Source organism: Procambarus clarkii, chromosome 50 (assembly GCF_040958095.1).
Source record: "Procambarus clarkii isolate CNS0578487 chromosome 50, FALCON_Pclarkii_2.0, whole genome shotgun sequence".
Lineage (NCBI taxonomy): Eukaryota > Metazoa > Arthropoda > Malacostraca > Decapoda > Cambaridae > Procambarus > Procambarus clarkii.
In genome coordinates this window covers 8370394-8394394 of record NC_091199.1, presented here as the reverse complement: position 1 = coordinate 8394394, position 24001 = coordinate 8370394, and the positions used below count along the sequence as shown (strand labels likewise).

The 24001-nt window shown below is 39.9% G+C and overlaps 1 protein-coding gene across 6 annotated transcripts in view; it reads left to right on the top strand.

Moving 5' to 3' along the window:
* Positions 1–24001, top strand: part of LOC123772724 (FYVE and coiled-coil domain-containing protein 1) — a 58151-nt gene that overhangs the window by 29843 nt on the left and 4307 nt on the right. For 4 of the 6 annotated variants that reach the window (XM_045766084.2, XM_045766085.2, XM_045766087.2 and 1 more), the window contains 10 exons: positions 6701–6931; positions 8525–9019; positions 9524–11293; positions 15650–15805; positions 16365–16439; positions 18338–18481; positions 19851–20063; positions 20780–20913; positions 22301–22507; positions 23449–23552. In XM_045766084.2, coding sequence (XP_045622040.2) covers positions 6701–6931; positions 8525–9019; positions 9524–11293; positions 15650–15805; positions 16365–16439; positions 18338–18481; positions 19851–20063; positions 20780–20913; positions 22301–22507; positions 23449–23552 — 3529 coding nt within the window. Of the gene's footprint in view, positions 1–6700; positions 6932–8524; positions 9020–9523; positions 11294–15649; positions 15806–16364; positions 16440–18337; positions 18482–19850; positions 20064–20779; positions 20914–22300; positions 22536–23448; positions 23553–24001 lie in introns of those variants that run through there. The other 2 variants (XM_045766089.2, XM_045766086.2) reach the window with 2 other exon arrangements.

Here is a 24001-nt window from a genome sequence, read left to right as displayed (position 1 = left end):
TTTTCTCCCCTCTCCTCTCCTCCTCTTCTCCTCTTCTCTCCTCCTCTTCTCCTGTTCTCTCCTCCTCTTCTCCTCTCTCCTCTCCTCTCTCTCCTTTCCTCCTCTCTCTCCTTTCCTCCTCTCTCTCCTTTCCTCCTCTCTCTCCTTTCCTCCTCTCTCTCCTCTCTCACCTCCCCCCCACCCCCACATAATAAATATACGATCTCACATCCCGTGGTAAAATCAAGGGAAAAAAATTTTGCTTTATCTTCTCCCACTCCCCTCAACACCTCGGGGTGTATCTTGAAAAACATTATTAAACACACTGGATGATGAACATGAAACATGGACGTGAGAGAGAATAAGGAGTGGGGGGGGGGGGGGAGATGGTATTATGGGGGGTGTCACGATGCGAAAATATCGTTCGCCTAGTGACGTCACAATCTGTTGTGTTGTTCGGGGTGGGGGGGGGGGGGGTGAGCCCGCCAAAACTCAGTGCGCGCCAAAATTCCCAGGGCTGCCAATTCCGCCACGCGTCAGCTGTGCCGTCGGCTGCACCCTGTTTGCTGTTTCACCATCTTTCTCGGCTTTTGCGACTGTTCGGGTATTCTTCGGGAGTGATTTGGCATTGTTTTTCATGCATAGATTTTATACAGTATTTTTGTCTGTATTTAAAATTTTGTTAGCGTCCAGCAGCCTAATCATGAAACATACATTTTTTGACTGCGTTTCGAAGACCCGCTCGGTAATTTTCCGTGGCTTGTAAATCATTTCTTCTCCTTGAACGATAAACAATATCGTATATTCTTTCCATTGGGATGAGCCATGTAGTCCTATTAGAATACAGAGCTCTAGCCCCTCCTGTATAATTCTCGAGGAGCCGAGGAAATATGGCTAACTTTACCAACTAGAAAAATAAAGTGTTTATTTGGTGCTAATGTCATCATTATTACGGTGTCAGATAATCTTATTATATTTAAAGGTAATAACAGTTTGTTAGCACTAGTTACATATGGTCAATTGTTTATTTTTTCATTCTGTGAGGTATATTTTAAAGTTTATACACAATTATATATAGATAAAAAAGATAAAAAATTATATATAGAAAAGATAGATGTGTGTTTTGTTCCTTATTCCACATCTTTTTAAGTGACACACACACACACACACACACACACACACACACACACACACACACACACACACACACACACACACACACACACACACACACACACAGGGGGCCTCGTAGCCTGGTGGATACATATACGCACACACACACACACACACACACACACACACACACACACACACACATATACGCACACACACACACACACACACATATACGCACACACACACACACACACACACACACACACACACACACACACACACACACACACACACACACACACACACACAGAGGGGGGCTCAGATCGTGAAGCATGGTAAATATAGCAGTAAGGGTCAGGCATGAGATGGCGAAGTGAGAGCCTAGCAACCATGTTTTCTCTCCTCGTCTCGCCCTTCTTAAAACTTCCCAACAATAAAAACGATGCAATTAAAGTGTAATGAAGTCATGACGCTTCAGTTTGAAACGTCCTCGGTTAATTCGACTCCCGAACGAACTTATTTCCTGCCAAAATCATTCTTGATCATTATATGATTAAAATATTTTCCCAAAACTTTCTCATAAACATTATTCACTAAAAAACGTCCTTAGAACATTCCGTACCATTAAACGTTCGAGACCAGAGCCTACCATGTACAAAACGTTGTTATTCAGAAGCTAATTGACTAAAATGGCTGTCTGGACATCCCCCCCCCCCTTAACTAAAAATAAAGAAAACATTGCTTAAAACAAAGAGTTGTTTGTGTACAGTTGTAGACGCAAATATAGTCCGCTCTCATGTTTATATACTCTGTAGTGTCACTAAGGTTATTGGTAATGAAGTATGAAAGGACTACTAGGAGGATTGGCTGGCGGTTTTAGTGTGAATGGGGAGGGAGTAAAGCTTGCTTGTCTGGCTGTGTTTACGTGGTTGTATCTATAGGGAATGAGATCCAGCTCTAGAACCTCGCCTCATAGGTATTGCGCCTCCCCAGACCTGTCCTCACACTAGGCTGGTTAAAGCAGCGGCCGTCCTCTCCAGACCTGTCCTCACACTAGGCTGTTTAAAGCAGCTGCCGCTCTCCGCAGACGCATTCATCAATTTTAACATACTGTGTATTAAACATAGATTTGTCCACATAAATAAATATTATCTTACATACGAGTCATGTGTAAACCGTTTTTCACTCATAAACAGTGGGTTTGGCGGCTGGATTAACGATCTTTGCGAGGATGGGCTGAAATGAGAGAATTAATTTGGGGAATGAACTGACTTGAACCAGTGATCAGGGTGCTCCCAGCCTCGCACTTTACCCCTGTACCACATCATGATGTCAGTTGTACAATCTGGGATTGCACTGAATCCACAGGAAGTCTGGGGCTTCTACTGAAGACAGTCCTTTACATATAACTTCCCCCAAGCATACCTAGTTGTGCTTGTGGCGGTTGAGCTTCAGCTCTTTGCTCTCGCCTCTCAACTGGTGTACAGGTTCCTGAGCCTATTGGGCTCTGTCATATGTACATTTGAAACGTGTGGTGTGGTGGAGGCTGTATGGAGTCAGCCTCCACCACAGTGGCTGCCTTGTACTCACCTAATTGTGCTTGCGGGGGTTGAGCTCTGGCTCTTTGGGCCCGCCTCTCAACTGTCAATCAACTGGTGTACAGATTCCTGAGCCTACTGGGCTGTTTGTGTGTATGTGTGTGTGTGTGTGTGTGTGTGTGTGTGTGTGTGTGTGTGTGTGTGTGTGTGTGTGTGTGTGTGTGTGTGTGTGTGTACCCTTGGAGCTTGTGTCTGAGTTATGGCATATTTGCTTTTCCTATCTTTAATCGTGTATGAAACATATCTTTAATCGTGTATGAAACATATGTGGGTGGGACGTAAGTGTGGCACAGATGTGGGTGCAGGTATGTAACAGATGAATGTGCATATGTTCAAGGGTGGTGTTAATGTGTTTTGATGTGGTTGTCAGTGGTGGGGAGGGGTTTCTCCACCCCCCCTCTCCCTCCTCCACACACGTGAGAGCAGGGCCTGCAGGGTGAGTGTAAAAATAGCCTGAGAGATCACTGAAGGTTAATCATGCCCCTCACCCTCCCCTCCTCTCTGCTGCCCAGAACTCCTCCTAGTCATAGCTCTTGTTATTGATGCAATCACTCGGTGAAATATATCTTGTCATTAGTGCATTCGTCTAGAGGTAGAGTGAACACCTTTTTGGTTGCTTTCAAGCCTTTTCATATCGCTTTAGGAGTAAGTGCACAGAACTGGTGCGGCATAGTCTATGGCGGAGCGCACATAGGCTGTATTTAATTTAAAATTTACCTTTTTGGTGCGTCTGTTCTTGGTGTACCCGTTGGGTTGGAGAATTTATGCTCTCAGCATATTTGTAGAGGTAGGTCTACCTCACTACCTGTGGCAAGTGTGGCTTCCCTGTGTGTGAATGACCTGCGGGTCCCAGCCTGTGTTGGAGGGTGCTGGGAGGGCGTTGTTAGCCTCGTAAAAGTATGCTATAAGCTTTGACCTAGTTAGATTTTGGCGTTGTCTTGGCTCTGAGGTTCGTTTGTTTATGCCTATGTTAAATTGGCCAGTTTCACGGCAGTGTTTGTAAGTAATAATACATAAATAAATAATGTTTATTCAGGTAAGGTACATACATACAAGAGATTTTACAAAAAACTTCTACCTACTACCTTCATTGTACCTCTCACGTTAATTATCTTAACGCTCGATATGTCGTACTAAGTTGTGGCTGTATCTATACAATGCAATATAACCATTCATATTTGGCTTTATAAATTATTATTATTACTACGGTATTATAAAGCGAGCAGACGTGTTCTTGTCTAGACGTACCCAAAACATGTGACTGTGTTTATCCCTGTTGTGTTAGTGAGGGACATATTGCAGTCATCGGGAGGACAAACCCTTCATGCAAACTGTACCTACTATCAACAAGAAGAAGAGAGGGACATCTGTGACCAGGGGCTGGCAGTGATGGGTGGTGCTTGGGGTGAAGGAAGGTCACTCACTGCTGCTGTTTTAGATTCAGCTACTTGGTACAAAAAAGTTCCAGGTAGCACGGGCTATGGTGAGCCCGTAAGTGGAGGCTCTTTGGAGCCATTATTTGTATCAATAGCTGATACTGGAGATCTGGGGATGGATGGAGAGTCTTTATGGTGAATTTCAGCCTGGGAGGGCTGGCTGTACCAGTTATGGAGCTGGTGGGTTAGTGTAGACCTCTATCTTGAGGTTATCTTGAGATGATTTCGGGGCTTTAGTGTCCCCGCGGCCCGGTCCTCAACCAGGCCTCCACCCCCAGGAAGCAGCCCGTGACAGCTGACTAACACCCAGGTACCTATTTTACTGCTAGGTAACAGGAGCATAGGGTGAAAGAAACTCTGCTCATTGTTTCTCGCCGGCAGCCTGGGATCGAACCCAGGACCACAGGATCACAAGTCCAACGTGCTGTCCGCTCGGCCGACCGGCTCCCTCTCTAGGTCTAACTTATTTTGAAGAGACTCACTGATTTAACTTGATTGATTAAGATTGAGCCAACTAGGAGGTGGCACAGGCATGAATAGCTCGTAAAGACTCGCTGCTCCCACGGCCGCTTATGTAGCCCTTAGTCTGTGTGTATTTACTATTTGTATTTAAAAATTAAATTATATGATGCTCTTGAAGTAGAGAACAGGATATACAAGTGGGCCATGCAAGGTGCTTCAGCAAGAAATTTTGCCTAACCAAGGATTGCAAGCAAGTCAGTCTTGTATACAGAGAGCAAGTCACAGTAGAGTGGTTGAACACAATTAATCCAACCACGTAATAATATTTAGTCACGTTATATTTTAATTAATCATATCTTTTTAATATTTTTCAATTTGCATACGCCTTTTAGGTAAAACAAATTTCAACAATCTTTATTATAGTGCTGCCTACAATTTGAATTCCCTTTGTTGGTGACAGGAAGCCTGTGTACTTAAGCTTATCAAGGTTCTTTAGGCCAGTTATTGACCTCCCCAGGATGCAACCTACAACAGTTGCCTAGCTCCCGGTTACCTATTTCCTATTTGATGAACAGATGTATTAGGTGAAAGAAAGCATGCCCAACTGTTTCTGCCCTTCCTCAGGGACACAACCAGTGTTTCTGGGTTGTGAGCCGAGCATGTACTCATCACTGAGCAAAATGTGTTCTATGTGTAGGTTTGTCCTTGGCTGGCGTTTTCTTCAACACTGTAAATTCTTGGAAGAGAATTTATGAATTGTTGTTCAGATGGCGTGGTGGAGGTGGGAGCCATTAGCATGTGTTGGTGTGTTTATACCGGGTGAATGATACCAGTCACGGTACAGTTTTAGAACCATGGTGAACTGCCTTGTCACTGCACCTGCCTCCCTCTCTGTCCTCTCATGCTCACGCGTTGCTTCCTTTCCTTTCTCTCATCTCTCGTTCTCTTCTATCTTCTCCAGTCCCAATTCTTCTCCAACTTTTTCCTTGCCTGTCTTTCTCTTTCGTGTATTTTTGTCCTAGTCATACAGGTATTTCTGTCAAGTCCTCTTCCTTCGTGTATTCCTCGCCCCTTCCTGTCCCTCGTTTATTCCTTTCTTCGTCACCCCGTATATCCTCTCTCGTGTATTCCTCTCCTCCCCCCAACCCCATTTTTTGTTTTTACTTTGCAGGTGCTGTTGCTGTTTTCAAGAGTTAGTTCGGTGGATCCGAATGTGTACGCTGGATTCTTGGAAATCTCACTGAAAACGTTCATCGTTATTCTGTTGACAAATCTGGATTTCCTGGTTATAGAGCCAATTTTGCCACCCGTTGGGTAGCAAAGCTTTCATTGAGCTTTTCTTCCAAGCTTTGAGCTTTTATCCAAGTTTTGAGCTTTTATCCAAGCTATGAACATCGAGCTTTTTCAAGATTTGTTACATGTGTCCAAAGAGAGATGGTGGTGTCCAGTGGCATAATGGGCTATAAGTCATCAGCTCACACCCGAGGTTGATGGGTTCAATCCACACAGTAGGGCAGAAGCATTTGGGCAGTGTTTCCTTTCACCTGATGCCTTTATTCCCCTAACAACAATCAGATATCTGGGAGTTAGACAGCTGTTATGGGCTGCATTCTGGGGATGTGTGAAAGAGGTATATATAAGGTACAATTAGATAAAATATAAATTAGGTCGAGTCATTAAATTAGACAATGGCAGTTGAAAAGGTGGAGGTTCAACAGCTAACACTCGATTCTGCAGACACAAATAGTTAAAAAATATACACATGTGCACCCCCCCTCCCTTTCCCTAAGCCACCAGAGACCACTCGCCCCAACTTTTTCACCACTAAAAAATATACACATGTGCACCCCCCCTCCCTTTCCCTAAGCCACCAGAGACCACTCGCCCCAACTTTTTCACCACTTGCCCCCCCCCCCCCACAGCAACCTTCACTACCCCCTCCCTCACCCCCTCCTCAACCACCACTTGTCTAGCTATTCTCAGTACAGTATCTGAACCGTTAACATATTTCAACCATTTGCATTTGAGATGAGGTCTATATAATTTATAGACCCATTTAATTTATTTATATTTTTATAAAGATGTACATATATTTATTTTCTGTTTCAGTTGAGTGAGACGGCACCACCACCACAACTGGCCAGTACACCCAGTATGGCTCCGGTGGGGGAAGACGAGTCGTCTCGTGATTGCCCTGAAAGCCCAGGACACGACACTCAACACGTCAATATGGAGACCTGTCTAGAGGTGACCTCCTTACATGAGCGTCTGGCTCTTCTGGAGGGCGATAACGCCACGCTTCGAGCATCGTGTGCTTCCTTACAGCACAAACTCTGTGAGGCAAGGAAAACATTTTGACATAATTAAACTTAATGGACACTAGAATATTTAATTAAATTTTTTTAGAAATATCAAAAGTAGGTGTTTCTTTTGTTGTGTCACTTGTTCAGTCTGTACAAACAATGAGTCACAGTGAGGATATGATAAGCAAACCACATATCAGAATATGGAGAAATGGCAACTGTTTTGGTCCATCCTGGACAATTATCGAGTTGTGACTTGATAATGATCCAGGACGGAGCAAAATTTCGGAGTTTCTCCATTTTCTGATGTGTGATTTGGTCATCATTGTTTATCTGTTATGTTCTTGTAAATTTTGAAACCAGTACTGTACCTGTATTTACCATGCCGTGCACATTACAAATTCTTCAGCCTTGGATGAAAATATTTGTTTGGTTGCTGTGTGACTAATCACAGTCTCATTATAAGCAAATACAGTATACAGTATTCTATCTTCTCAAAGCTCTTTACAGGGATACAGGGTATATATATTTCTGGAGCTTTAGTTTATTGTTTGCTATGAAAGAATTTGTTGTTTAGCCAAGCTTTGACACTAATTTGAAAGTGTAGTGATGTATACAGCAGTGTGTAGTGTATAGAGCAGTGTGTAGTGTATAGAGCAGTGTGTAGTGTATACAGCAGTGTGTAGTGTATACAGCAGTGTGTAGTGTATAGAGCAGTGTGTAGTGTATAGAGCAGTGTGTAGTGTATACAGCAGTGTGTAGTGTATACAGCAGTGTGTAGTGTATAGAGCAGTGTGTAGTGTATAGAGCAGTGTGTAGTGTATACAGCAGTGTGTAGTGTATACAGCAGTGTGTAGTGTATAGAGCAGTGATAGTATATCTATGACTACAGTAAGGGCAGCACAGTAATAATAGCACAGTAATGGGTTTTATTCCTGTAGTAAAAGTCCATCATGTTCCAGATCATATGCGTCTTAAGTGAACTCTTAAATCACTTGAGGTTCCTCGGTGAAGGTTGTTGATTAGACAAGTTGTCATTTTGACCGTCAGTGTGCAGTGCCAAGCTACTTGGCCACACTGCACTTTATCAGGGATATTAGAAGAATGATTTGTGTGAGCTATTTATGGTGAATGGGCGGGTGTCGTTTTTAAGTTACTGTAGCTTTATTTGGGTTGCTGCCACCCCATGTAGTGAAAGTGGGGAATAGTGCATAATGATAATGATTGATGCTCAGATTTACACATGTTTATTTCTTGGTGAAGGAAGTATAGTAATGGAAAGAATTTACCAGGTTGTAAGCAACACAGTTTTCCAAATTAAGATACATTCTTGATGTGGGCTTTACTGTTAATAATAATTACTTGCTAATAGCTGGTAATGGTTCAGCTTTCATTCACAATGTTGACACATTTTGATCCTACTATGAAAAATCATACCATGTCAGGAGATCAATAATGCTCAATAGATAATTTAAATAAACTCTAATTATACTGATAAATTTAAATAGGTTTTTTAATGCAAAAACCTTATTTATTTTATAGTTGCAGGCAGATTAATGCAAACCAATTATAGTGTTTCTATCCTTAAACATCTAATACTCTTTTATAATGCATCATAATTTTTTCTTAGGCCGAGCAGGATTCCACTGTTTCTAGTTCGTGTAAAGAAACAGATGCAACCAGATGCCAGACTCCTTACAGGTGTGTTAGGTGTGATCAGTTGTCTGAGGAACTGAGGCTCGGTACATCCAAGTGCACCGACTTGCAGCGCCTGAATCAAGAATTGGAAAACCAAATTACTGAACTGCAGACAAAAGTAGATTCATTAGAAACAAAAGAAATATATTTAAAAAATCAAAATGCACATCTGGATAAAAAGTTGCAAGAGATGCTGAGTGCAGGTGAGAAACTCAGTACTGGCATGCACGAGTTGCTCAAAGAAACGTGCTCTTCTGCCGTGCCCACTGTTCAGCTGGTCACTGTGATGCATGAGCAGTGTGCCGCCTCAGAGCAGCCCAATGTGCTCTCCCAGCTAGACACAAATTCCTCATTGTCCCCCCAGGAAATCTTCGACCAATGCCACCACAAGTTGGAAAATTTGGAGAAGGAAAATGAAATGTTACGGGTGAGTGTTATGGGTTTTTGACCAAGAACTATTTATCTGTTTTGTTTTAGGATAGTGAGCTAGCTTTGAGTGATTGTTTTTAACACATTATCACATAGGATGTGTATAGTACCCATGAAGAAAATAGTTTTCTACAATATTATCTCCATTCTAACCTATGATAGATGGCTCAGCATCTAGCTCCCTCAATTCATAGTGAAAGGTTTCAACATCTGTATTACATCCATATTTTCTTGCAGCGTATATACATACACACACAGGCTGCCTGTCCCTGGCAAAATGTGTTATTAAATTATAATTATAAGTAATGAATTATTATATTACCAAAGGAAATTCTCAATATTGCACTTTATAAATAAACTGGTCTATTTAATAACAAAAATTACCTTTGGTTATTTACTCTAGTACAATTAGTATTGGTAATTTGCTTATTTCTCTTAAGTTCTCTAAGTTCAGTAAATGATAATCAGGGTTTTCATTCTCATTCTAATGTTATATCTACAGGAACAATGTCGTGCAGCAGAAATGGAGAAGACTGCTCTAAGGACGAATATACGTAAGGTTAGTGCCAATTGGTTTGAGCGTAAGACCCGTGTGAGTGATAGTGACACAGAATCTCACCCCAGTGGGGAAGGTGTTGATGGCCAGGATTCCTCCAGTAGTTACGAAGAGGTGGGAATCCAGGTGCCAGAGTCGGTGCCAGAGCCCCGTCTCATGATTAAGAAATTGGAGGACATTCCCAAACTTTTAGCAGAAATCACTTTTGCAACAGGAAAACTTGACCTGACAGAAAGAATGTGTTGTGAACTTAGAAGACGTGTTAAAGATTATGAAACTGTCATTGATGACCAGGAAATTATAATTCATGGTTTGAAAGATCAGCTAGATACGTACTTTAATGATAATCAGAAAATGTCCCACCAATTAAGTGCATTAACAAAATTGTTCGAAGACCTGGAACTTACTGAAAAGACACGCGTTAATGCAGTCAATCCTCCAGATAACAGTACCACATCTTTCACTAACTTACCATCAGAAGAAGATTTTAAGGCAATGTCTAACAGTGTTAGTAAGACTTATATTAAATTACGAGAGCTTATATTTGAGAAAAAATCTCTTGTTACAGAAATAGAGCGTTTGAAAGTGCTCAATGTGGAACTCCAGCGACGCGTAACTCAGCAAGAAACAAGGCTCGTTAGTGTTTCCGATGCCCTTCACACCACTTGGCTGTTAGTTTCAGACATGAAAGCACAACATGCCAAACTCCACTCTGAAGAGTCTGTACTGCGGTACGAGCTGAAGGAAAAGAGAGAGCTCCTTCATCGCTTGAGGGATGAGTTAGAGTGCTCACGTGAACAGTGGCATAAAATTCGGCAAATGAATTCAGAGAGTGAGGAGGCATGGAATACTCTTAGAGAGGAACTTAATGAGCGAAGACGCATTGCAGAAAGAGCAGCAGAGACAGACGGTGGAGAGTACGCTGCAACAGAAGACAAAGGGGCAGTGGTTGCTCCTCATTCTTATTCTGAATTTGAACCACCTGTAGATTTATTGCTTGATATGGCCATTGAATATGGAGTTGTTGATGCTGATGATGACACCTCCACATCAATGGTTGCTGCTATGTCAGGAGAGGATATGCATGCCTCACGTTTACAAGACCTGGAGGAGCAGTGTAGTTATCTGTACCAAAAGCTGATGGCATCTACAGCACGTTCATTGACTCTGGCATCCAGGCTGTCTGCTCTTCATCAGCATTATGGTTCCAGTGATGAAGATGACGATGATGAAGAAGACGATAATGACGACAACGATGATGAAGACTACGAAAATGACGAGGAAAACTACGACATCAATCACATGGAATCAGAAATAGTGAGCCCTGAACCAGAGAGCTCAGACACAGCATATGTGAGCGAGGCAGACACAGGATCAGGTGCTTCAGGTCCTCCTGGGAATTTGTCTGAGGAAGAAGGAACCACTGCAGCAGGAAGTGCTGATGAGGCATTTTCCCCAACAGATGAACCTGCAGAGGCTGAAGGTGATCTCAGTAAACGACTCATCAATTTCCTTCCTAGGAAGATTGAAATTCTCCACAGGGATAACAAGAAGCTTGAAGAACGGTGCAATCTACTCCTTGATGAGAAGACTCGCTGCGAGGCGCAGCTGACGGAAGCCCTTGAAGCCGAGAGGAGACTTAGGCAGCAGATGGAAGAAAAGTTGGAACATTTGGGCAAGTGTGTCGATGAGCTCAAACTAGAACGCAATGGCAAGGTACTGTCACAGATAAATTATGGTTTATATAGATAATGTGAGCTCTTTGTGAACTGCAACTAACCATCTTTTAACTTTTGTGAATTTTTTTACAAAATGTGTTTGATACCAAACGTTTTGTGAACCCTATTTTTGCTGTGATGAACCTAAGCTTTCATAGGTCAACTCTAAATAACATTTCATTTGTATATAATGCTACAAACAAACTAGAAATAATTTGCCCCTTCTAATAAAACCTTGAATCCTTCAGCATATATATATAGTATATATATATATATATAAATATATATATATACAGTATATATACAGTATATACTGTATATTATTATATATATCTCCTGCAGCCTTTTTAATGTTCCTGCACTGCCTTATGTTCACATATTTTGGTGTTTGAAATATAACGAGTGTAACGTTGTCATGCAGTTTATTTCCTGTTTTCCGTCATAAGTTTAGAAAATCTTGACCTAAATATAATGTGTGTGCTGTACCCAGATAAATTTGTTTTTGTTTTTAGTGTATTTTATTGTATTTGTTATATAAGTATTGTAATTGTAGAAGGTTCCTGACATGCACTTAATTAACATATGGTAGATTCTATTGACAGCATGATTATTATGTAAGGTATCTCATATGTCTGGAACCTTGCCCCATACACTGAGACCCTTGTCCCATACATTGGGACCCATGGGACAATTGACAACATGGGCGTTTTACTTACGTTTCATTGTTCCATGTTATTCGTAGAATATGTTCAATGTGTCCAGCATTATGAATGACAGATGATACGAGGTAGCCAGATAGGCGTGGTGTTGGGTGGTGTGGTGTTCCAGTCTTATGAGAGACAGTCCAGTATTGTATTCCCCCCACCTCATTCCTTGAGGTTATCTTGAGATGATTTCGGGGCTTTAGTGTCCCCGCGGCCCGGTCCTCGACCAGGCCTCCACCCCCAGGAAGCAGCCTGTGACAGCTGACTAACACCCAGGTACCTATTTACTGCTAGGTAACAGGGGCATAGGGTGAAAGAAACTCTGCCCATTGTTTCTCGCCGGCGCCCGGGATCGAACCCGGGACCACAGGATCACAGTCCAGCGTGCTGTCCACTCGGCCGACCGGCTCCCTAACAGTAAACTCCCTCTTGAGTTTGGCAGAATTCCACATGACTGGCAGCTCCCACAGGACTCATTATGCCTGAGAATTTGTTCATGGGAAAATGTGAATACAAATAACAGTTCACTTTATGTCCTGGTGGAGTTTGATGTTGCTGTAGTCATGATAGGATCTGTTATTGTGAGGATGCTGTAGCACAGTCGCATATTTTAACAACTTTTGTCGTATTAATGTTATTAGTACAGATCAGAACTCGTTATACAGTACTGAAATGCGTAACAGAGGGATTTTATTCCAGTGTGTGATTGATGTTGTCAAATACACCACTTTTAGGGAAGAATATTTAAAAATAAAAGTTTTAATTCTATTTAGCTATCAAAAAAAGGCATTCTATCACTTGATTCAATAAAACCTAATTATGTATAAAATAGCACAAATATAAATTTTTTAATATTAATTTCAGTTTTTACAGAATGGCTCCAGTACAAATCTGTTAATTATACAGTACTGTATTATTATTGTTATGATTATAACAAATAAATATAACAGTAAATTAAGATACAGCCAGTGACAGCCTTATGTAATGCTGTACAGTAGTTGATATTGTTTTAAAGATTACATGCATCCATTGTGAAAATTTGGAGAACTAAAATTTAAAATGATTCATTATACTGTATAGTCCGAGACAAATGCCAAAACTTATGATAACAAAAATTTTTGCTGCCTTGATACAAAGGGTGACCTTTAAATGTTAAATGTTGGCTGAGTTCACCTAAATGTTCCCATCACCTGACTCCACCTAAATGTTCCCATCACCTGACTCACCTAAATGTTCCCATCACCTGACTCCACATAAATTAGATGCATATTAATTTAGTATGGGACTCGGGTTCATAATACAAACATCATTTCACAAGCTTTATTATCAAGCATTATGGCATAGAGGCAATTAATACCCTTATCAATAATTAACCTTTTCATATCACAATAGTGCTATAATTATTATTATAATAATAATTATCTCATAGGAAAGGCAAAATATGAGCTTAGATACCTTGCCCTTTAAACTATCTCAAGTGAAAATGCTGTGTGTGTGTGTGTTTTAAAATCATTGTCATTGGTTCATAGATATTGTCTGTCACTCATACAAATTGAAATAATACATTACAACAACAACAACAATCGTGAAGATGCTGGGAATAATAACTTGGATTACGCTAAGTAATGTGGAAAAGTCTCACTTCTCAAAAACTATACAGTAGTTGTATCAATATGATAAATATTGTAGGGAAAAGATGATTCCCTGTAAATCCCATGAAGTTATTTACTGCGTTTAATGTTTAAATTGTATGTAACGGGGTTTAGGATACACTGTACTGTACTGTATCAAGTTCTTTATATATGTTCTCATCAGTTTTGCCTTTTTTTTAGCTTAATTTTTGTATATTTTTAACACAAATCTTTGTAGTGTTGTAATTTTTGGGAAAATGCTAACTATGAAGATTTGTGCTTTAGTAATACTGTATAAGGAGTGGATTTATTATTTAGACTTTGAGAGAATGAGAAGCTCCTCGGATACTAATTATAGCTGTATTCATTCTGATCCCAAAGAACGGAATGAAGACTGGCACACAATATGGATTTATATACATTCATGTCAAGTCATATTGGTGTTAGGAAGCATTGGGGAAAAAGCTCAGTCGAGCCTAGAGTAGAAACATGGTTAAAAACACCGTCTTTCCAAGCAATTATTTGGCACCACAGGGACTGCCAAGGAGCACTTGCAAACCACTAAATAGCCACTTGACTGCTTCCTCTGACAATTATCAGATGGCAGCACCCACCCCAACCATTGATTTCCTTCCTAGTCTCTTATTACATACTGATAGACACATAGAAAGCTTGTGTCTATCAGCATGTAATGAAAATCAGAGAGAGCGTAGTCAGAAAACTAGAGCATCTGACTGAGGAATGTAGCCTTCATTGTCAATCAAAATTTATTTTCTGAGCAATTCCACCCAGATGCTGTCTCGGCAAAGGGTCGGTTCATAGACTCGGTGTGATGGAAAAAAATGTACTGATGCAAGTCAGAGTGAAGACAGGAAGCAGAGCCATTTGTTAAATGGATGCCATGAAACTTTATCCAAATTACTTCCATAAGCCAAACACTGAAGAAAGGCTGTACCAATATGGTGGGAGCAGAAGTCAGTGCTTTAATCTATGCAGGAGACAATGATGAACAGCTTGAGATGTGACGCTGGAGGCCTCTAAGGGATTGAATGGTCTTGGAGGCAACCAAGGAAGTTGTAGGAGTTGGAGAAAAAACCTCAAGGCAAAAGGAGACCGTACTCAGCAATAACAAAACATGCAATGAAACCCTCAATTGGAGAATATCTACTGCTGAACAAGAAACCTTACTGGAACAGAGAAGACAACTGCAGGTAGCTGATTGGTTAATTCAAGAAATGCACAAATGATTGGTTGCATGCACATCAGAAGCATTCCAGAGAATGTGTACTTTCAAAGCAAGAACTAGTAAATATAGGCCTGCTACAAAATAAAAACAAAGTTAAAAATTATAAAAACAAGTCACTTCACTAAAACCAGTACTGTATATCCTCTACCCAATCATCATGGGAACCAGTCATCAGAATGTGAAGATATCCAATGCAGGGAATCAGTTGTCGAAGTCAGCGTTGTTGTCTGGTGGTGGAAGGTAACAATGGTGGTTTGTGAGAGTGATACTTTGCAGTCCTTGTGCTAAGTGGAGCTTAGAAACACTGGGGGTATACCTTGAGTTACCTTGAAGTTGGTTTCAGGGCTTAGCGTCCCCGCGGCCCAGTCATCGCCCAGGCCTCAAGGGTTGACAAGACTCGACAAACATTTTTGACAAGATCCCTGTTGTGCTGGTGTGAAATGTGACCCTGTCAGACTGTCATGACCATGTCCATTGGGCTCAAGATTAATCTTTGCCTTATGGAACATCTGAGCATATTTCAGTTTGTTTTTGCTAATATTTATAAGTTATAAATAGTATTGCTATAATGTAAATTCTATGCTTAATACTTTATAATATCCATGACTTATAGTAAAGCAGTAAACTTGAGTGAAATAATAATAATATTCAGTAACGCCATCTTTAGGGAACAGGTCTATATTAAACCTTAAATTTGGTAGTTAATGTTTTCAGTGATCATTGATAACTATTCAAACATTTCTATCATATCAATAATTGTGTTAATGCTTCAGATAAGTGAGGCAGAAGAGAAGCTGAAGCAGAAGGTTGCATCACTAAGCCAACGAGAAGAGGAGTATGAAAACCTTCAAAAGGAGATAGACCTTCTCAAAGATAAATATGAAGAGAGAGGGAAATTACTTCATATAGCATCTGACAGAATTAAAGAGGTAAAAAAGAGTTGGGGAAAAATATAAAATTTAAAGGTGCTGGGTTGGGGGGAATTAAGACGAATGAGAATAATGAATGCAATAAATTAGCATGTAATTGATACAACTGTAGAGGAACAACTCGGTCGATTAAGGCAGCGTCTGGGATGCTCTCAGACGTAGGTTCGAATCCTCGTCATGGCCCTTGTGGATTTGTTCATTTAAAGAATGATAAAGGTGAGGGGCAAGTGCAGAAAAGTTCTCTTCATTTTCCACTTTCCTCCCTCTCCTGCTTCTATTCTTTCTTTCCTTTTCTTCTCCTGTTTTCTACTGTATCTCATCCTTTTTTCCAACCTTTTCTCTGCTGCTGATGTCATAGATAAAATCATTGCCAGGAAAGATGGCTAAAACAGTTTAGTAGAAATGACAATAATGTTATCAGAATTAGTGTTTTACCTAAATATAACTCTATATAAATATAACTCTATATAAATATAACTAAAATATTTACACGAGTTTTAGGTTTGCATTATTAGATTTAATATGTACTGTACTGAAATATTTTCTATCTAACCCATAGCTTGAGTCAGCACAACATGCAACTGAAGCCTCGACGAAGGTCACCCTCTCTGAGCTCAGCCAGGCCCATAAGCAAGTGAGTATTGCTTTGTAGTATTAACACCTGGCCAGTGTCACTCTTGACCTATAGTAGTTGGGCTCAAATGCCCCATGGTATAACCGGAGCTTAGTTGTAGGCCCAAACAAAAAGGGTTGCGTCACACAATGATATGTATCCAATTAAAGCTACCACATACCGCCTTTACAATGGAGTTGTTAATGATGTCCGGGGTGCTCGATTCTTGTGGCAAGAAGACTTATTCATCCGCTTTAGTTACGAAGAGCACAGGTATTATGATTGGTGCAGACTGTGGTGGTGATGGAGAGAGGCGTGTTGTTGATGTCGGTGGCCCCATGTGGTCACCACTTCTCCTTATTTTAGTAATATCATACTACTGCTGCTCTTGGCTCTTATTACAAAAGTCTTGTACCACTAATTTGACTATAACAAGGCACAAGTAGTTGTGTTAACACAGTTTTAGCCTCTACAAGTTCTGTGAAGCACAAGCTATGTCCTCACAAGGCAACGTTTATACCGTGCAGTACTCTCTTTGGCTAATGTCGTCTTCCCCAGTGTTCATGAGATGGAAGTTGTGTTAAGCTGGCCGGACAGATTTGGAAAATAATTCTCTTCTACTTGATATTCTCATTTTATTTTGAGAATTACTTGATTACTTGTGTGCCAATATTAGCACCCCAGTTAGGAATGATATTATTTTGGTTAAATAATTCTAGTATTATTAATGATGTCATGATTTCTGAATTTGCAAGCCCATGTTGGCAGAAGCTTCGTGGCTCTGATCCATATACATAGCCATAAACAAGGTGGGGGGGGGGTTCCTATTTTATGTAGCCATAAACCACATGGTTTATGGGATGGTGCCAGTGATCTATGATGCAAGTTTATAGTTTATATACATTATATTATAATACAGTACACTATATTACATAACATTAGATGATTTTCCACAACACTAGTTAATAGATTCTTTAATTATTTTCCAGAATTCCATTGAAAATTATTTTGACATTAGATTGTGTTCAGATACAAAATAATCACATACAGTATACTGTACTGTATAAAGTAGATGTTTTAGGAACATGATGTTCGTCCTTCGGAGTCGAAGATTGACCATGACTTCAATCTTATGTTGAATGTCGGTGACCGTGTGTCCGAAGATTGCTGACGAGACCAATCTGGGCCCGGAAACCTAGCTCAAAAATAAAACACGTGTTGGTGGGTGTTGCTGTAGAGGTGGAGGCTGCTCTAGCTTTGCATGTGGCTCATTTCCTTCGGGGCTCCACAGTCTGTCTATTTTCTGCCGCACCGGGCCCTTCTTATGGCTTTGCTTCACCAAGTTGGATGGTCCTAAGCAAGAAACTCCCAAAGCGCTGGAGTTGATGTCCAGGTCTTTGAGGGTAACTTTGATGCAGTCCTTGAATCGTTTTCTCTGCCCCTCCCCCCCCCCTCACCCCACACAGATATACTGTACTGTATATATACAGTATAATGTTATCATGGATCTTGTAGCACAGTAGTCAATGTCCTCAACTCACAACCAAGGGACTCGGGTTCAATCCCTGGGTAGAACAGAAATGCTTGGACACATTTTCTTTCCCCTGCTGCATCTGTTCACCTAGCAGCAAATAGGTACATGGGAGTGAGTCAGCTGCTTGTGGGTTGCTTCCTGGGGAGCGTCAAAAGTTGGCTTAGGAGGACGTTGACAAGTACAGGCTTCCTGTCCTAGACAAGAAGAATTAATATAATGTCATCACTTCTACATGATCAACAAGAGAGTTAGGTGATATGTAGATCACATGATCTTTCTTTCCTTTTCCAAGTAAAGTTATTACAGTCATTCTTTTTAATCATTGTGGTGACAGTATTTAGTATTTGTGAAAGTCATACAGACGTAGCAATATCTGCCTTTACAGATTAGTGAGCTGCAGGCACTTCAAAGCAGATTAAACAGTGAAGAAGAGCAACTCAAAGAAGAAATGCTGAACTTGCAGGAGCAGCTTGCAGACTTGAAATTCCAAGTTTCGTCAAAGGAAATGGAACGGGAAGCAGCAGTGAAGGTGGAGTGCTTGTGTTGCTGGCAGTTTTGTTTCCCTTTATGCACCTTTACTCACTCTGCTTCTTTCCTATTTACATTTTTTTGTTCTTTTTATCCATCAATATTTACTCGGTTACATTTTTACCCATATTTACCTGTTGGCCAACATATCTAGGAAAGGAGGAGGTCTGTGTCACAGATAGGAAGCCTGTGTCACTGATAAGAAGCCTGTGTCAGAGATAGGAAGCCTGTGTCAGAGATAGGAAGCCTGTGTCAGAGATAGGAAGCCTGTGTCAGAGATAGGCAGCCTGTGTCAGATATAGGAAGCCTGTGTCAGATATAGGAAGCATGTGTCAGGGATAAGAAGCCTGTGCTGGTATCACAAAATGCTAATGCAAAAACAAGGAGAGGCAGAATTGTATATCTAGAAAATTACTTAATTGTGATACGGGAGTACCTAACAGACAGGAAAGAAAGGGTCACAGTCAGAAAAGGTATATTAGGCAGGAAGGATATAGCACGCATAGTTCCTCAGGGCTCAGTCCTGGGCTTGATGCTATTTCTAATGTAGTACAGTAAGTGTGAATGACGTACCAGAAGGAATGAACTCGTTCATGTCAATGTTTGTAAACATTGCAAAGCTGATGATGAGGATACAGACTGAGGAAGACTGTAGAGTACTACTGGAAAACTTGGAGTATATTGGAGACAAATTGGAGTAGTTACTGAGACAAGTAGTTGCTAGATTTTAACTCTTAACAAATTTAAGATCACAAAAATCAGTTTGTTAAAAGAAAATTGGAAAGCCAGGTATGAGAAAGCATCCGGGGAGAGACATCATAGCAGCACTAACATCAGAGGCACTTGTAAACAGGATAACATAAACAGCATACAGTACTCGAACAGAGGGACACACAACAATGGCTCTCAGAACTTTAAATAGGTTTCTTTCAATTTATTGAAAGTGGCATTTATTTTAAATTTGAAGCATCTTGGATACTTAGAACATATTCTTATTAAAATATTTCAAGTATTCACATATAGGATGGAAATCAACAGACTGTTAAGGAAAACACAAAACATAAATTATATAGACAATATAAAGAAAATGCTATGGATACAATATTTCAGCAAAATCATGAGTTTATGTGAAAACCTAAATTTATCTGGTGGTGGCTTTTCTCTAATGGCCCTATCAAACCTGTGGCATGTGAAGACCTTTCTTGTTTTGTGTGATGAATTTGTCCAAGTATTATTTTAAGTTGAGCCTTTGGATGCTTTGAGAGCTTCAGAACTTCGACTGTTTTGTTCGATTATTACTCTCAATGAGAATACATCTTTCAATTCGATGGTTCTTCACTGTCACATGACTTACTGTGTTTATATTGCAGGAAAACGTAAAACATTCTGAAGCGCTTACTGCTGCAACATCTGAAATTAATGAACAGGAAGCAAGAATCACGAAGCTGGAGGAACAGACTGCATCACAGAAACAGCTCTTGCTCTCTCAGGAACATAAACACTCCTCTCGAGTTAATGAGCTCACAGACAGTTTAGCCGAGCGAGACGCCCATTGTTGTGATCTAGATGAACGGCTACAGCAGGTAGTTATAAAGACCTGTATGCAACTCACTGGTGATTATAACGGCAAGAAAATTGTTCGATCTTGTATCACATATTTAGCTACAGTGAATTGGTTGATGAGTGGAGATGTAGCTAGAGACACTTGTTGTGCATTAGTTTAGCTCTAGGTGTTGGATTCAATTTGTAGATGTGTAACCTAGTCCTTTTGCAGTAACATTTGAATTTGAATAGACCATATTGAACCACTTTTTCTGAAGGCAAATCATCTTATTTTTGGTGTTGTGCCATACACTTTATGTTGAACTTGAACCACATATATTTTCAGAAGTAAAAATAAAATTGTTGACTACTTAGTCTCCCCATAATGAGTGTGTTTACTGTACTTACATGTACTCATTTCCTAATTCTTGCTTTTTTTCTTCTTTACCCTTAAAGAAGACAAGAGTAATGTATGAACCATTACAAGAGGGTAGTTTCATGACTAAAAATTAAATAGTTTTGTTTGTGCGAGGATTAATATTAACCTTACCTCGCGCTGGCCTCCATCTGCCGTTTTTCCGTCGCAACCTCCGTGTTAGAAAGGTCCGATCTTTATGTAGATACAATTATCTATTACTTCTGTTATGACTTGATACTCTTCTCATCAATGGGACCTCAGTAGCTCTTAAGTTAAGATAGTAAGGAGAAGAGAAATTATTACATGTATACCATAGTTTTTGTTTGGTGGTACTCGCAGGCCGAGGCTTCATTGACGACGACACAGCAGAGCCTCTCTGAGACACAGAGTGAACTAAACACAGCCAAGGACTCGTCTCACCAGCTCTCTGATGACAACATGCAGCTCAGAGAAAAAATTATCCAGTTGCTTAGGTAGGGTGAACATTTCCAGCTTTAAATTCCTTACAGGTAATCTGTTTTGAGAGTTGCATGCTGTCTGTCTTCCATAGAAAAAAATCCAGCAACTAATAGTTGAAATTACAGTACACACTTTTTTTGATCCCCTAGTACAGTAATTGAGTGTGGCATAACTGCAACTTTTAATAAGAGATTATTATTTTATATCACACATCATCTGAAATTAAATTTTATATGAAACAAACCAGTCTTTCAACTAACAGCTATAATATATATGTACAGTATATGTGTATATATAATGTGGGTGTTAAAACAAATAATGTAGAACCAAATTTGAGACAGGTTGAGGTAGGAAAGATATTAGAGCACAGAGAGGCAGATGGTCAAGTCAGATCACACTTATAATCTATTTATTTTTATGGAAGGGTAGACGTAGTAGGCTTGTATGTGCCATTGGTGTAGGTGTTATGTAGTGGGCTTGTGCATGCATGTCTGCCTGGCGGGGGATGAGAGGAAGCTATGGTAATAGGGGGAGGCTTGGAGAACGTGTATGTACATATCCAACAGGGCTGGACATTGGTGGAGGGGGGAAGGGAAGTAAGAGAATGGGAAAATTTTCTTTATCGCGGTCCTTTTTCAGTTTATATAAGCAACTGTGTAGGCAAAATAAATTCCTATGGGAGACTAAGGACAGGTCAAGGCATCTGTGTGAATCTGCTGCTTGCCCACTTGTATACAATATGTTGCAATATGTTTCAAGTTTGACAGAAAAAACATCATTGCACAAGATCCAGTTGCTTGTGAGCATATTTATATGCATTTTATTTTGATTTAGGACAATAATCTTGTGAATAAATTATTTTGTTAATAATTTTAGCAACATATTGTATACTGAACACTAAACCTCGCCCACAGTTGCCTAATTTTTAATAGTTATGAGTAATTTAGTACTGTATGGACTCTCACTGAAGTCATTAGCATTACTTATTTATAGGTATGGTGCTTCTTTGTGCTGTTTTTATGGATAAAATTATATAATTATCCAATTCTAATGGCTTACTCCCGGTGCATCTCAATTGGCCAGTTTTTATTTACCATATATTCAATAATTTCAAAATAATTGTTCTCGTCGCTATTGTTATTTCCCCGAGCAGCAGTTGTTAATGAGTGGTGTTGACTGGCTGTCATTATAAATGTTTTCAAGTATTTTTTTTAATCTGTATTTAGAGTTGTGGTTTCACACAGTGGAGTCCCTGTATTTCCAGTGTTTTTCCTCAGTATCCTTAATGTACTGGCTTGTAATTTTTGTGTTATTACCATTAATTTGTTACTAATTGATGTGTGATTACTAATTTTCTAAAAAACAGAGTTTGAGTGTGAATTTGTGTTGTACATTGTTCAGAGAGAAGGATGCCCTCTGGCAAGCTAATATTCGTCTAGAAGGTGCTGCGGGATGCGGCCGATCTTGGATGGACAACAGCAGTGCCCAGAAGTGTCTAGGATGCAATGTGACATTCTCTCTAACACGTAGACGTCATCACTGCCGTACCTGTGGCCGCATCTTCTGTACCGGCTGCTCCGACAACTGGATCATGACCCCAGCGTCAAGGTGCCAGCCCACTTGAATGAAATTGATGGTAGTTTATGACTGGGTACTCACAATTTTTTCAACTTGAGTTCATTTATTACTGAATGCAAATGGATCATATTCCTTAAAATATAGTTTTATTATATTTTCTGCATGTCATCAGTGACTCAGTGACGGGAAGACAAGTGTGGTTGTCCTGTCATTGAAATAGGATGCCTTGAGATTTTGTATTGCAAGCATTTAAACTACATCTGTTTACTTTAGTTGGAGCTGAGGAGCTATTGGATATCTTGCTACAATCATTATTAGCTGACAGGCCTAAAATCTCTTAGACCTTGACTACTTTGAACGTGTACAACATGAGTTTTGCTCATTTACTCAAGAAAATTATGAGCTACAGCAACTATGTTACCCAGCATGAATGTTCTCTCGGGTAAATAAACACCCGTTTTGGCAGATAACTGACGTTCTTGGACATGTGATGTACAGATAACCAAGCGTGTGTTGTGGTAGCTAAACCATTGAAGGTACTGTAGTGCCTTGGAGTGAATCATAGTTGGTGACTAATCATTTATTCCTTGATAGTATAGTAGATCTTTTAAATAGTACAGTATAAAATGGGTATTTTAATTAAAACATTAATTTTAGTGAGTGGTGGAAATTTAGTAGAGCCACAACCACTTAACAATCTTGGATTTGTATAACCCAGTACAGTACTATATGTTAATACTTAAAAATTATTCTGTGTATTGAAGGATTGTAGATACACAGCCTTTGTTTCACAGGTTTGACTAAATCATAATGCAATAGAAATATTAAGATATTGAAAATGTAATTTAGAAAAAAATTCAACAGGACAGTAATTACTTTACATTCCATATACCAAGTATTACAGTATACAGCAGTTGACTTATTGACATTTTTCACAATATGTACTAATTTTGTGGCCGTTTTATTGACAGTCGAAGAGTGAGGGTCTGCGATGACTGCTTCTCCATACAAGCCGAACTGGCAACAATTATAGCATCTCCAGCCACGCAGCTCTTCACCAGCACACTTGAAGGATGTAAGGCATAAAATTAATACATTTTTGCATAGATATGTGGCAACTCTACTGCCCACCACTGTGACACACTCAACCTCCCAGTACCTGTATTTTTAGAAGTGGGAAAATTTTAAAGCGGAATACAAGTAAATAACCCAACTCTTGCATATGAAATGAGTGATGACGTTTCATTTCATGTCCCGGTTGGTTTATTGATTTCAGCCACGTTATTGTGACTTATTTATTCTCTGCATATACAGTAATATACGGTATTACTATTTTAATCCCTTTTATCTCTGGGCTAATGGCCCCCCCCCTCCATTTAAAGAAAGTAGGAAATGTAATAATAACAAATGAAGGCATATTACTGTATTACAGTAATGTCACTTAAGTACAATACAGTTCTATTATTTAGGCTAAGCTTGGAGTATTTCTTTAGGATATCACTTTGTAACTGATTTCCTAAGTCA